Source organism: Artemia franciscana, chromosome 4 (assembly GCF_032884065.1).
Source record: "Artemia franciscana chromosome 4, ASM3288406v1, whole genome shotgun sequence".
NCBI lineage: Eukaryota > Metazoa > Arthropoda > Branchiopoda > Anostraca > Artemiidae > Artemia > Artemia franciscana.
The window spans coordinates 44,795,702-44,810,324 of record NC_088866.1 but is presented as its reverse complement, the minus strand read 5'-3'; the positions used below and the strand labels follow the sequence as shown (position 1 = coordinate 44,810,324).

Genomic DNA, 14,623 nt, shown 5'->3' with positions numbered 1-14,623 from the left:
AATACGTATTTTCATATCAATGCTGAAATAACTGGAAAAGAGAATATTTGTAATATAACTCAGTTTCAATAAAGCGCCAGTGACGCAATAGGCTTTAGATTTTTAAAGTTAGGAAAGGAGTCAATTGCTAAATTCTTGTTTGCTGTGAAAAAAAACTAAATTTGTCGTGAACGGTCTTGGGAAGAAATAACGTTAAATGAAATATTTGATATACAATGGTGGCAAGAGCTGAAAAGCCAATCCTTTCAAAATTTGATTTTACTTTAATTTAATTTTTTTTATTCTCAATGTTGTAGTAAGTAGGAAATACGTAAGAAAATATTTGTATTAAAGTGCCTTTTTCAGTAAAGCGCCAATGACGCAGTAGGTTTTAGACTTTTACAGCTAGGGAAGGAGACTTTCACAGTTTTTTGTTTTTTTTGTTCTGTTTATAACAATTGTATGACAATATGTCTTCAAAGCAAAAAAAAAATAATCCACTTATTTTTTAGGGCAATAAAATTAGTTGTAATCTTTACAATGCAACGCTAGTCACTTGTTCCCTTGGAAATCCTTTCAAAAAGGAGTCGAATTCACTGCGTCTAAGGTTTAGTCCTGGTGAACTTGGGGACAGAATTGAATTTAAAATATGGACAAACACTACTTCGGACGAGCAAAGTATTCAAGGAGATTTGGAGCTAGAAGCGAGGGTTGTCAAACGAGCTGAGGTGTCTGTCCGAGGGTGAGTGTTTTAATTTTCCTTTCTAGACCTGTTTTTCAAACTGGCAATTTTTTCCAGTGAACAAAAACAGTGATGAACATGAACGCGCCAACGATGGCAAAAAGACAGAGAACTTCAACAAATTATGTCGTGAGAAATTCCATCGCCATGTAACGTAGAATAAAAATTGGTAAATAGAGTTGGTCAGATCAGAGGAAAGATTAACCCCTCCTCATCAGTGGGTTTTTACCCATTTTTCTGCTTAACGAATCATCAGAGGCTTTTTCAGCCAATTTCTACTCCTGTGTTTTAATTCTTCTTCAGACAACCATGTAGTATTATCTGTTTCCGGGGAAATCCATTCTTAGGAATAAAAAAAAAACATTTTAGAAATGTCTTCGCTCTCATGTGTTAAGATTGTATTGTACCTTTTTACACTCCTCAAGTAGCTACCAAAAATCGTTTGCTAGGCTTTTCTCAAAAGTATTATCAGCTGGCCAATATGGGTTAGGATGATCGACCTTACCCTGTCTTGAACTTATCCTTACTTTGAATATAACTTACCCTGCCGTTCTCCCATTTCAGAGCAGCTTAAAGGATTTTTGGCAACTATCGAAAAAGTTTGAAAATGTCTGATATAACCTTTAGACGTGATGCGGACAATATAGAAATAAGAGACTTTGGTTTTTTCACTAATGTTAAGCTAGAGTCTTGCGTATAAAACCAAGCTGGCTCAGTGCAACCTGCGTTTTAAATGCATAATAATTTCTATAATCTTTTTTTTTTTTTATAAAAATTAACCCATTCATTGCAGTAAACGCTGTCCAAGTTGAAATATTGATGGAATGGTTCTGTAGTTATGTGTGTGTTTAAAAGTTGTCTAAGGGTGCTACAGAAAAAGAAAGGCTTATACCCCTAAGGATAGGGTTTCTATCCTTGAATTTTTGGGGGCTTCCCCGATTTCCCCTTAGCAAAATTGGTTTCTCGGAAATCTTCAGGGAAGTTAACGATAACTGAAATGAACGATTTGTACTTTGTATTGGCGTTCTTGTACTTACAATTGTTAATTTTTGGTGAAACCTGGGATAACCTCTCTCAAAGAAATTCGGGGAAACACAATTTTTTCCAGGAAAAATGTGATTTTTGTGGAAATTAGTGGGAACCTGATTTTCCCTTAGGGAAATTCGGGAGAACGCTATTTTATTTTAGAAAAATTGGGGACGGTGTGATCACTGCCTATTTAGTTGGGTATGGTCTTGATTAGTGCATGCCTAAATTACCAATCCCTCCCTGTTTTTGTAAAACATTTTTTTTCTCCCTCTTCATCATAGGATTAAGATTTAAGCTCTTTTAATTACGTGTAACTACTGCCCTTTGTTATCAGCAAATGTAAAATTTTCTTGACATTTTGAAGACAGATGGGATTAGCCTTATAACCTCAGAGCATTTCTATGATTAGATTGCAAATTGGAAACATTTAAATTGAACTGAACCAATTTGACCCTTCTGTCGGCTTATAAGACAACCGACAATGGGATTCATAATAGATATTTTCTGGAAATGTGAACGACAGCGCGCAAGCCAAAAAGAGAGAGAGGGGGGCAGGGGGGGCGGTAATTTTTAGACCACGCTGCCTTAATAAAACAAAGCGAGAATACTGAAAAATGAACATAAGGACACGATTCCTCAAAAAGGAACTATGTTTTCGCTGTTATATTATTGTAATACAGCTCATCAGAAAGACAGCATGTTTATTCTGATTTTGCTGGATTTTGTTTTGTTTTTCTTTTTATTGATATGCTCTATTTAATTTGGTTTATTTTTATTTACTTTTTTCTGTTGATAAAGGCTTCCGGACGTAAACTCAGAATATTCGATGTTTCTTATTATTGAAACTTTTTTTTTTCCTGTCTTATTTAAGATGGTATACCCGTTTTTCTATGTTTTCGTTTTGTTTGAGGACAAGAAAGGGAGAGAGAGGTAGATGGTGAAGGAGAGGGAGGGAGATAGACAAGAGAAAAAGAGCAAGAGAGTCCATACGGACGAATTTCACCCAAATACTGTGTAAAAAGATCAATTACCTTGATATTTGAAAGAAGCAGGGCCTGACGTCACCCACTAAGTTGTAATCCCTATATAATTTATGGAGTCATTTAGCTAGTAAGGAAGGATCACGGAGGGGGGCGAATTCAAACCATTGATAAAGTGTATTGAAGAAGAGACTATAGCTTTTTGGGCTTCGATTCGTCCTCTGAATATATAGCTACTGAAAATATAAGAGAGACACATTTCGACACAGAATGTTAAATCAGCTGCAGCACTTCAAAGAAAATTTATCATGATGATGATGATGATTGATTAACCATCCTCTCTTGTCTGATGACTTTAGGACGTCTTTTTTTGAGCTGATTAGATTGATCAACCCAAAGGGAATTTATCAATTCCTTTGGAAAGTTTGAATTAAAAGTCCCGCCACTCAAACTAAGCCGCTTCAATCGTTTCAGTGTTCTCATTGCAGCAACTCTATTTAGTTTCTATGGTACTCAATCACAATAGCAACAATTGTATATAGATAGATAGGTGTATTTCAAAAACCCGTGGGCCATATACACACAAAAATATAAATAAATAACAAACAAGCAAAGAAATTAACAACAGTACGAACACGCACAAAAAAAAACAGAATTCAACGCAAAAAGTACCTAATCTAACTACAAAAGAAATCAATCATATAAAACTTTTTCTTCTTATTAAAGATTTATCTATATATACTCCCACTCGAAATATTGTGGTTGGGTTACTATTTTGTAGAATACCCGGAAGCATCAAATTAATCCCATGCAAATAAATTTCCCGTAAATCATATATATTAATATTGTTTTTTGTTTGTTTTTTTCATTTCTTGGTTTTAGACTGTTTTCAATCTTAGGTTAGTTCAGATTTTACCCTTGTTCTTAGCGTTGAAGACACCTTGTTTTAAACAGGCAAAATATCCGCGCCGTTTTAGTTTGCCTCCTCCTTCTACTGATCGTTGTCCCGTCTGTTTTCGTCATCTTGGGATTTCTCTTTCTCTTTGTTTTTGTCATGGCTGGCCCGTTCGGCTTTAGATCTTCCATTCGTAAAGCACATGATGGCTGGCCCCGACCCCTTCCTTATAGCACTTCCTGGTTGAAGAATCATTAAACGGAGATCATCAACACCGGTAGAGATGCCGTGTTCTTCACCTTTTACATTTACTTTTGTGCGACTTAGAAACCCCTAGTTTGTCTTTAAATATAAAAGGGGATTGCTGATACAAACCTTTTTGGTAAAAGACATTGAATGGCAGTTGAAAGGAGTAAATATTAAATTGTAATTGATCTTGTCGGCATCTTCACTGAAGTACTGAATTACAGGTATTGAATTTGAATAAAAAATAAAAAGGGTGGGTATTTGATTGTAGGTCATTGCTTTTATGTAAGCCAGATGGTAACAATTGATGGATGTGATGCCACGGCTTCCAAATGACCTTAAGTAGCTGTTTAACTGGGCAGGAATTTCATTTCTTACCATTAAGCTCCTATTACCCCCTCCTTCGTAAATCTTGAAGAAGTATGCCCAAACACACCCAAGAAGTAAAGTTAGGTTAATCATATTGAAATATCCCAAAACAAGATGAAAATATAATACTTAAGTTTATATAATAATATAATTTGGACTCTATATTTGCGCATTAGGGGGGGGGGGACATAAAGAAACCTAGCCTCCCCCCCCATGTGCAAATATAGAGTCCAAATTATATTATTATATATTATTCATCACATGAAAATGTCATGTGTTTAGTATCTTCATTAAAGTAATCTAAAAAAATATTTGCTCCCCCTCCTAATTTTTGGCGAATTTGTATCCCTGATCATATGTATCAAAACTATGGTTATCTTTTCAAATACTTCTTCAAGATTTATTAAAATGTAGATTTATTAATACATTCTGGGAATGTATTAGAATATAAAAGGGGGGCAAAATCGTCATTTTTTCCAACGAAAATACCAAGGGTAAGGCATTTTCCAATGAAAATATCCCGAAAGGGTGCATTTTGAAAATACATAAGTACCGTAGTGCAATATTTTATTACAAGTCAATCAGCAGAACCTAGCCAAAATCTTAGCTTGCAAGATTAGGCTAGTAAAGAAGGACAACGAAAAATATAAAAACTGTAAATGAAATAGAATGAATAATAAAATGATTTTTTTTTGGTTGCTTACTAATTAAAGATTAGGTGTGAAACCGTGTGCCGAATTAAGCTTATATGCAACCTAAAACATACATAACAATACATTTCATGATGAATCATGACCTGGAACACCAAAACTTTATAAAAATAAAATTTCAGTAAAGAATAAACAAGACAGCATGCAAAAAAAATGTCCCCAATTATTGGGGGGTAGTTACCCCCCCCCCCAATAATTTGGAGAGAGAATTATTATATTGCCCATGCCCTTAGACAATCCGGATATGGACCCTTCTTGCCCCCTAAATAAATTGTTGGAGATTCTCCCCTGAAAGTAGAGCAGAAAAATAATCCATTATAATTTGCACACTTTAATTCTAAAAAGTTACACCTGTTTACATCTATGGCATAAACAGAGGGGGCAAGGAAGGACGGCTGTCCCCAGTTGCACCCTCTGAGGGGCAGTAAACCGAGTTGCATTGCCAATACGATGATCTGTTTACGTTGTGGGAATGATGGTTGGGACGTTGTCCCCGGGTGCTGAAAAACCCTAACTACGGCTCTTGTCTACGTGGCTCAGTCTAAGCGTGAAAAAATGTTTATATGCAGTCATGATACAGTAGCTATCTTAAACTTACTCCCAACAATGGCTGGGTTTTGCGTATTATAAAAATTGTGATAAATTAATAATAATTATTTCAGGATAACATTCTTATTTGATGTTACATTAAATAAAATTCCATTAATGAAAGTTAAATAAATCAAAAAAAGAAACTGAGAAAAATGTAAAATAAGAAAGAAAAATATTTTTAATACAGTTGTTGAAAATGAACTGAAAAACCTTTCAATAAGCAAACATTTTAATTCTAAACAGACATACTCATGTACGTGCCTGAGTTTAAGCGTGGGAAAAATATAAAATAATGTCGTTGAAAAGTAGTCGTGATGCAGTAACTTTATTAAACTTACTACTACAATGGTCGAGTTTCCTATTACAGAATCGTGATAAAATGGCTGATTAAGCAGCATGTAATTAGAAATTTAATTGTAAACTGGTCTAGTTTTTGTCGTTCATGGAAAAAAAATATACATGTCTCAGCTGAGATCCTTAATGAACTTATTTGAATTGCGTGATTTGTAAGCGTGAAATGGTTCATTAAATGTTTCATTGTTATGGGGCGTATGATAATGATATCATGGGTTTTTTGAAAATGCTGAAACATTTCGAAGACATTTTCTGCTTGTGTTTTCTCAGAAATTTTGAAATAGAGCATGTTATGCACATCAGCAATGTTGAGCAGTGTAATTTCAAGTTAAAATGGAACATTTCTTTTTCTGAGGAACTATTAGGCTACTGATTTCAATCTGATATTATCCTGCTTATTACAACTGCTGATATCGTGCAATCTGCCTCATTTGAGGTAGAAATGAAAAGGCTCCTTTGGAATGGCTCCATTTGAGGTAGGAGTGAAGAATTTTGACTCCATTTAAGAATGGAGTAGAAATTGAAGGTAAATTAATTAGCAAGAATCGATAGTTAGATTTGACAACGCTTTTCGTCCGCAAGATCAAGACATTAACATTCTTCTGATTCCCGCAGACAACTAAACCTTCAAAGGGAAGTCAGTATTCATCCTTTTCATTTATTGTGAATGGTAGGGCAGATTAAAGGAAGCTTTTATGTAATTGCATTAATCGGCGAGGGGGGAGGGATATACCTGCGAGATTTTATGTCCCTCTATATTTTCAGAATGCACCCTTTCGGGATATTTTCATTGAAAAGTGCCTTACCTTTGGTATTTTCGTTGGAAAAAATTACAATTTTGCCCCCCTCCTATATTTTAATACATTCCCAGATAAGTTTTTGTGAATTGATGCCCCCGCCTTGGGAATAAAACGGGGCAATCTTGAAGGGATTGTGATTTTTCTTTTGACCGACTACAATAATGTATTTTGGGGCTCACTACCTTTTTGCTCGGGGGAGGGGGTCCAAAGGCAAAAAATAAAAAAAAGTGTTATTTAAATACAGTTTATTATGCATAAGGTATTGTTCAAGGTATCGTTACCCAATAAAATGGTTTATCTAATAAACCTCTATAAATATAACTCTAATAACCAATAAATGGTTATTCTAATAAACACAGCTTGCTTTTTACTCGACTCAGATTCAAGAAGTATGTACAACTGCACAGTACACATTTACTTGAAATTTTGAGAATTTACAACTATTTTCTCTCCTTTTTTGATATGTGCGTACTGTGTATTATTTGCTTCAATTACAGTTGCGCTTAATTGTGCGAAAATACGTCTCTAACGTATTTACTCCGTTGTTAAAGATTTTTTTTTCTGAATAAATACGTTTTATGTCTTATACCAAAAAAAAAAAAAAAATCCTGATCCTCACAAACCAGTCGTTTTTTTGCTTCTAATGTGTTATGTCTTTTGCAAATCTCTTATGTCTTATGCGAAAAAACCTGATCCTCATAAACCAGTTAGTTTTTTACATATAATGTCTTGTGTCTTATGTAAATCTCTTATGTCTTTTACCCAAAAAAACTAATCCTCATAAACCAGTCGGTTTTTTGCTTCTAATGTCTTATGTCTTATGTAGATCTCTTATGTCTTGTGCAATTCTCGTATGTCTTTTGCAAAAAAAAACTGATTCTCATAAACCAGTCGGTTTTCGCTTCTAATGTCTTATGTCTTATGCATAAAAATCTTTTGCAGAAAACTCCTGATTCTCATAAACCAGTTGGTTTTTGCTTCTAATGTCTTATGTCTTGTGCAGTTCTCTTATTTCTTTTGCAAAAAAACCTGATCCTCACAAACCACTCGGTTTTTGCTTCTAATGTCTTATGTCTTATGCAAATCTCGTATGTCTTTTGCAGAAAAATCCTGATCCTCATAAACCAGTTGGTGTTTCGCTTCTAATGTCTTATGTCTCATGCAAATCTTTTGTGTCTTATGCAAAAAATCCTGATAATCATAAACCAGTTGGGTTTTTTTGCTTCCAATGTCTCAGGTCTTATGCAAATCTCTTATGTCTTCTGCAAAAAATCCTGATCCTTACAAACCAGTCGGTTTTTTGCTTCTAATGTCTTATGTCTTGTGCAATTCTTGTATGTTTTTTGCCAAAAAAAACTGATCCTCATAAACCAGTCGGTTTTCGATTCTAATGTCTTATGTCTTATGCAAATCTCTTATGTCTTTTGCAGAAAAATCCTGATTCTCATAAACCAGTTGGTTTTTGCTTCTAATGTCTTATGTCTTGTGCAGTTCTCTTATTTCTTTTGCAAAAAAACCTGATCCTCATAAACCAGTCGGTTTTCGCTTCTAATGTCTTATGTCTTATGCAAATCTCGTATGTCTTTTGCAGAAAAATCCTGATCCTCATAAACCAGTTGGTTTTTCGCTTCTAATGTCTTATGTCTCATACAAATCTTTTGTGTCTTATGCAAAAAATCCTGATAATCATAAACCAGTTGGGTTTTTTTGCTTCCAATGTCTTAGGTCTTATGCAAATCTGTTATGTCTTCTGCAAAAAATCCTGATCCTTACAAACCAGTCGGTTTTTTGCTTCTAATGTCTTATGTCTTAACGAATCTCGTATGTCTTTTGCAAAAAAGAACTTCATATCTCATAAACCAGTCGGTTCTTTGCTTCAAACGACTAAGAATCGATACTCATTTCATGTTCAATCTAAGAACATAAACAGTATTTACTAAATAGCTTTTTTAATTGCAGACTTTTAATTAAAAAAAACTCAGCAGAAGTGTTTTCAAATACGCTTTACTAATTGAATTCTCAGAAAATCAAAAATAAATAAACTTCATAGGTATCAAAACAATTCGAAACAACTGGGGGTTTAAACATTAATTATTGATTGAGGCTCCTTATACCATCCTGAGAAGTAGAATAACAGCGTGCTAAGGAGAATTCAAATTTGCCCTTCATTAAGCAAATGATCAGTGAGGGGTCCATGACTCATTAATTTCTACCTTTTTAAAGGATGCCGCTTTCTACTCCGTTTCAGATGATTTTTTTCGCGGTCAGGTTAGAGCATTGGCGTCAATTCACAGTAATGTAGGGGAGGGGCTAATGTCTTTAAAAAAATAGGTTTGGATAAATTTTCAGTTTGCTCACGAAAATAACAGTGTTTTTTTTTTCGTTTTTTTTTTTAATCTAAGTGGGGAGAGACGAAGCCTTTTAGTGGACAAGTAACTCCCTCGGCCCAGTTGACACTCCTAGAGATGAAGGGGATTTAATGAATATATTAAAAGTTAAGGATTTGATTATAATGTTATTAGCTTCTGGGTCAGCACTTTCTAGGCCTTGTGAAATTTCTCTAAATTTCTTCATATTTGATTTTCTTCATTTTTTTTATCAGCCTTGAAATTAAAGTAAGCAGCTTCACCATAGATATCGTTCAGGATTTCAGACAATCCCTCCACGCAAAATTGAAAAAAAAAATGTTGTTGTTTTTTGTATTAGCTGGCTATAAATGTATCTTCAATTGTCTAACTCGCTCCTTCTGAAAGAAGAACAAATGAAATAGACCTCTCCAGAATGGAATCATGAGTAGGCTTCTACTTACAGAGTATATGTTCACTATGCCCTTTTTTGTCAGAAATGTTACGTTTACAATACATCAGGCAGTGTAATACGCATAGGAGCTTGGGCCAGGGGTTCGCCCACTCTCCTCCATCTGGTATACATCTTGGAGTGTCACTTGTTCTGCACCACAAGGCACATTTCCTGCATGCCGTTTCACTTTCTGTTGCTTGTGATGGGTGCTACTTACGTACGATCGTCGAAAATGGGCACCCCTCGATGAATTTACTATAACAAAATTCAAACGCCTATAATTTTCTCTTTCTCCCACTCTCTTCCTATCTCCCTTTCACTATCTCCTTGTTTCTCTCTCTCTCTCTTCGTTTTTCTGTCTCTCTTCCTATCTCCCTCTCTTTGTTTTCTGTACCCCTTCCTATCTCTTGAGGTTAGCAGTGATAATGCATGTACAAATTAGGCAGATCACTTCAGCAATTTTGGTAACTTCCAATACCAATTTCGCAACTTCTCAGACACATTGTTCGACAAAATACTTCTTTCTAATAATCATTCTAAGACCTTTCTAATCCCTTAAAGGGTATTAGCGCTCTATAAATCACTTTCGTGTCATGTTTACTCTTAATGTTGGTAAATGACCCGTCGAAAAGTAGAGACAGCTGAATACGGGAACTATAATGACCTTCTCACAGCCATCCTCTACCACACAACAATCATTACGGCTTTTGATGTTGACACTCATTTATATACACATGTTGATGGATTCAAGGCGAATTATCGACTCTCGATAATTCGAACCTCGATAACTCGAAATCCTCGATATCTCGAATTATTTTCAGTACCCTTGGTAAAAATGTGTCTAACTCAAAGAAAAAACCACGTATAACTCATTTATATGAACAAGTTGATGGCTCGAAGGCGATACTATTTTTTTCGGTTTTGAATCTTTTGAGACAATATATTGTTTACATCAGGCGCGCACAATTCGCCCAACCCTAAAATGTATACATGCTTCCCAATAACAAATACAATGCGTAAACAATGGGCAAGACTTATAATTTAATGACCCTTCCCCTGGTCCAGTGGGGGGGGGGGGGTCATGTTGCATCCAAAGACATAGTTATCGGGTCTTTCAACTATGATAAACAAAATTTCTATCTTAAAATTTTGATCGGACGATTTTGAGGAAAAAAGGTAAGGGAGGGGGACTACTTGCCCTCCAATCTTTTTGTCACTAAAAAAGGACACAAGAACATTTAATTTCCGTTTGAATGAACACTCTCATGATATTCTATGACCACTGGGTCGACACGATGACCCCTAAAAAAACACAGAAACAAATAAACACGCATCTTTGATCAATCTTCTGGCAAAAAATACAAAATTGCACATTTTTTTTGAAAGGAGCTTGAAACCTCTATTATAGGATTTCCTGATACGCTGAAACTTATGTTGGGATTTTCATTATAATTCTATTACTTCTAGGGGACGAATCTCCCTTTTTTTGAAAATCTGACAAATTTTCCCAGGCTCGTAGACGTTACTGGGTGAGACCAAACTTAATAATACTTAAATATTTGAACTCCGCATAGGAGTCGATTCTATTGATGTATATATTGGTATAAAACTCTGTTTTAAGAGTTTCGATTACTATTGAGCCGGATCGCTCCTTACATAGATTTTGTTATCATGAACAGTTTGATTTTTCAAAATTTGAGTATCCCCTCCTGCCTCTCGTGAAAAACTCTTGCTCGTGTGCAGGACTATATCGAGGGGGGAGGGGTTCGAACCCCTCTTTCACCCTTAATTTTTTTGTCCGAAAAAGGTTACCAAAACACATATTAACAGATTTTCGAGGTGTTTGTAAAGCTTTTTTTTGTACCCCCTCCAACAAGAATAAACCCCGGCCAAAAATCCTGCCTACGGCCTTGCCCAATAGTTTCATTCTAATATCTCTAGCCAACAAAATTAAGGTCTCTTCTGTATACTTATGAAAATAGTATTGTCATATTGTGTAGGTTTTTCTAGCGTTTTTGTGAAAAGCCGTACCTTCCGGTGGATTTGGAACAAAATCTTGGGAGGGTGGGGCAATGTGGCATGGGTGCTAATAAATAAAATCTTGGGGGGGGGGGTAATGTCACAAGGGCGTTAGTAATAGACCAATTTGACTTACTGATTGTAAAAGAAAATAGTGAAAAATAGAAAAAAAAAGGAATGAGGGCGGTCAAAAAAATATTGGGGGCTTGGAGTCCTCACTATAATCCGCCAGTGCCATCTGCGCGTTTTAGACTGGGATAAGATCTAAAAAGAGTGGCTCTCTTATCTAATGCTGCATATTTGGTAATACTGTTTCAGAAGTCATTCATGTGCCTTTCGATCTTTTCATATACCTCTGTCAATTTTAACTTCAGTTCATGTTTGATATAATCAAGGTAGCAAAAGCTTCCAAAGTTGTTACGATGTGGCATAATCGTGTGGCATAATACGATGTGGCATGAAGAAACACAAAGCTGAAGCTTCAAGGGAAGAGGCCTAGAGTTAATCTCAAGGGTAGTTCGATGCCTAAAAATGTGCTCTCTTCAACAAATTTTCCTCTTGATGATCCCTAACATAAACATTGTTCTTCTGAAGTTATGCACTAAGCCGGAAGGCCTTTTGAACCCGTGTCAAAAATTCAGGATTTTACGATTTTTTTCCATTATATTTTTCTCAGAATTTAAACGTACAACTGTTAATATGCAGCAAATGTACTTTGATAACAATTAGTTTGGCTACAACTTTAGTTTTACAAACATTTTTGCGAAAAAAGCCTACGCTTGAAATTTGACAACCCTTTTCGTTTGTAAAGATTCAAATATTAGCTATCAGCTGATTCAAAACAACTTCACATTCAAAACGAAAATAGTTTCGTAGGGGGTGTCCTTTTTGGGGGGGAGATGTCCCCCGAATAATTTGGATAAAATACCTATTATAATGCCCATGTCCCTTCACTATCCGGATATGTACCCCTCTTGGCCCCCCCCCCCCCCAAAAAAAAAAATTATTTGCCCCCTCCTCTTTGCCTTGTTGATTCTTCCCCCGCGTTTCTTTTTTTTAAGTGTGAGGCTCGCTCCTTTAAAAAACTGCAGAGTTACATAACCTTACGATCGCATGATTTTCCACTGAATCAAGTTGGAGAATTGTATCAATTTAGCCTCATTTTCGCTGTCCTTAGTGCTTCATATTTTTTTTCCTGGTGAATTTGAAATTAGAATTGAAATGTACACTCCAGTCTCAATCTGATGTTCAACGGTTACTGTATATTCTCAAGTCCAAAGATTCCAACAATCTGTATTTTAAATCTGGAAACAGAGGAAATCAAGCCTGGAATTTTTTGTGGCATGAGGCACTTGAAAAGCCAGACATAAAAGAAAATTTGAAAATCTTAATGAACAAAATGAAATATTGATGACTCTCACAGAGAAACATAAATCAATATCGGGTCATTTCCGAATAGACTGTACTAAACATAGCTTCAGGATAATGACCGGGGGTGTAAATTGAAGGGGGGCAAGAGTTGACAACTACCCTGTAAATTTTGAAAAACGGAATTTGATGTTTTTATAGAATTACAATATTGAAAAAAATAAATACTCCTCGTAGATTTGGGACTTCATCTTCATTAGAAAAAATCGAAAAAATTCAGGCCTCCTATGTATATTTTTGAAAATCCTGGATATGCCTTTGGGTGCTACCGTACCAAATTACAGTTTTATCATTATTTACGAAAGCCCTAACATCTAATTTTTATTGTGTTGCAATTTAGGGACAGGGAATTAGAATTTGTTCTCCAAGTCAACATTTCATGAATTCCAAAATTTCTCTTTGAAGTTGACTGTTTTTTTTTATTTCCATCAACTACCCGTGTATATCTGAATGAATGATTGGTTCATTTTCACTTTAAGTTCAATTTATTTGGATCACGGGTTTTGTCCTGATTGTTGCCAATCTCATCCTACCCATCCTCCTCCTCTGTATATTTTCCAATCCCATCCTCTTCTGTATATTTTTGCTCTGTATTCCTGTGATTTGGCGCCCCTAACGATGATAAAGAATATGACTAGGTTGATACGAACACTAAAAATCTCCAGGGTAAGGGGAAAAATTAGTCAAGAAATCCTGAAATGTATATATGAGTAATATAAATCTATTGACAAATTGTAAACTCTTACTTACGTGTATAGATCTGCTCACAATCCGATAAAGGTAAGGGTCTGAAGTCTCTTTCCTCTATGCATGTGCTATTGTTAAGTTGTTTTAAACTTAGCAATAATATTCTTGTTTGTTGGTTACCACCTTGCAGTATTTCCGTTTTACATAATTTCTTCAGATATTTTATTTATTTATTTTTAGCAGTTTTACAGTAATTCCAAATGCATATATTCATACGTACACTTGTTAGCCTGAGATTCTTGCATAATACCCCAAAATTGAAAGCCATAAACTTTAGCAGATACATGTCTTTAGCAATGGACAAATTTTACGAGATGGACACAAAAAAGGACACCATAAAATGAAGTTCTAAAATGGCGAATTTGGTTACCGTTAATTGGCAGTATACATTGCCGTTTATATATAGTTGTAAATTTGAACTTCTGCCTTCTAGTTATAAGCTCGAACCTTACTAATTCAAATTCTAATTTGAACCCTTCTAATTCAATCAACTGATTGGTGCAAACGTAACCTCGAATTTATAGCTTATTCCCACCCCAAATTACTACTGCTTCATCTTAAGAATTCACTCATGAAAATTGTTTTCTTCAGTGTCTGTAAAATATTTTTTAACATGTGTTATTTTTGAATACCATTTTTTCTCTTTTTACTCTCATTTGGTTTTTATTATGTTAGCCAATACATTAGTCATCTATTTTGATTACTTCAAATACGCTCTACTTAAGAACGCACGTAGTGGGGGGGGGGGGGCTTGACCGTATCCCCAAAATTCAAAATTTTCTTGAGTTCGTAGGTTCTCCCGGGTATTTCTTATTTAAATTGTCAAATGACTTTTTTATTATTATTATTCCCTACTACCTGAAATAATTTATTATACCCCCTCCCTCCCCCACGACCAGAAAAAGAAACTCTTGTTGACGTTCCAGGCACTATTT

The 14,623-nt window shown here is 35.2% G+C and overlaps 1 protein-coding gene across 4 annotated transcripts in view; it reads left to right on the top strand.

Annotated features, from left to right (window-relative positions):
• The window catches only part of LOC136026482 (integrin alpha-PS1-like), a 220,469-nt gene that overhangs the window by 170,205 nt on the left and 35,641 nt on the right, over window positions 1-14,623 (top strand). For all 4 annotated transcript variants that reach the window (XM_065703098.1, XM_065703097.1, XM_065703100.1 and 1 more), the window contains one exon: window positions 492-721. In XM_065703098.1, coding sequence (XP_065559170.1) covers window positions 492-721 — 230 coding nt within the window. The remainder of the gene's footprint in view (window positions 1-491; window positions 722-14,623) is intronic.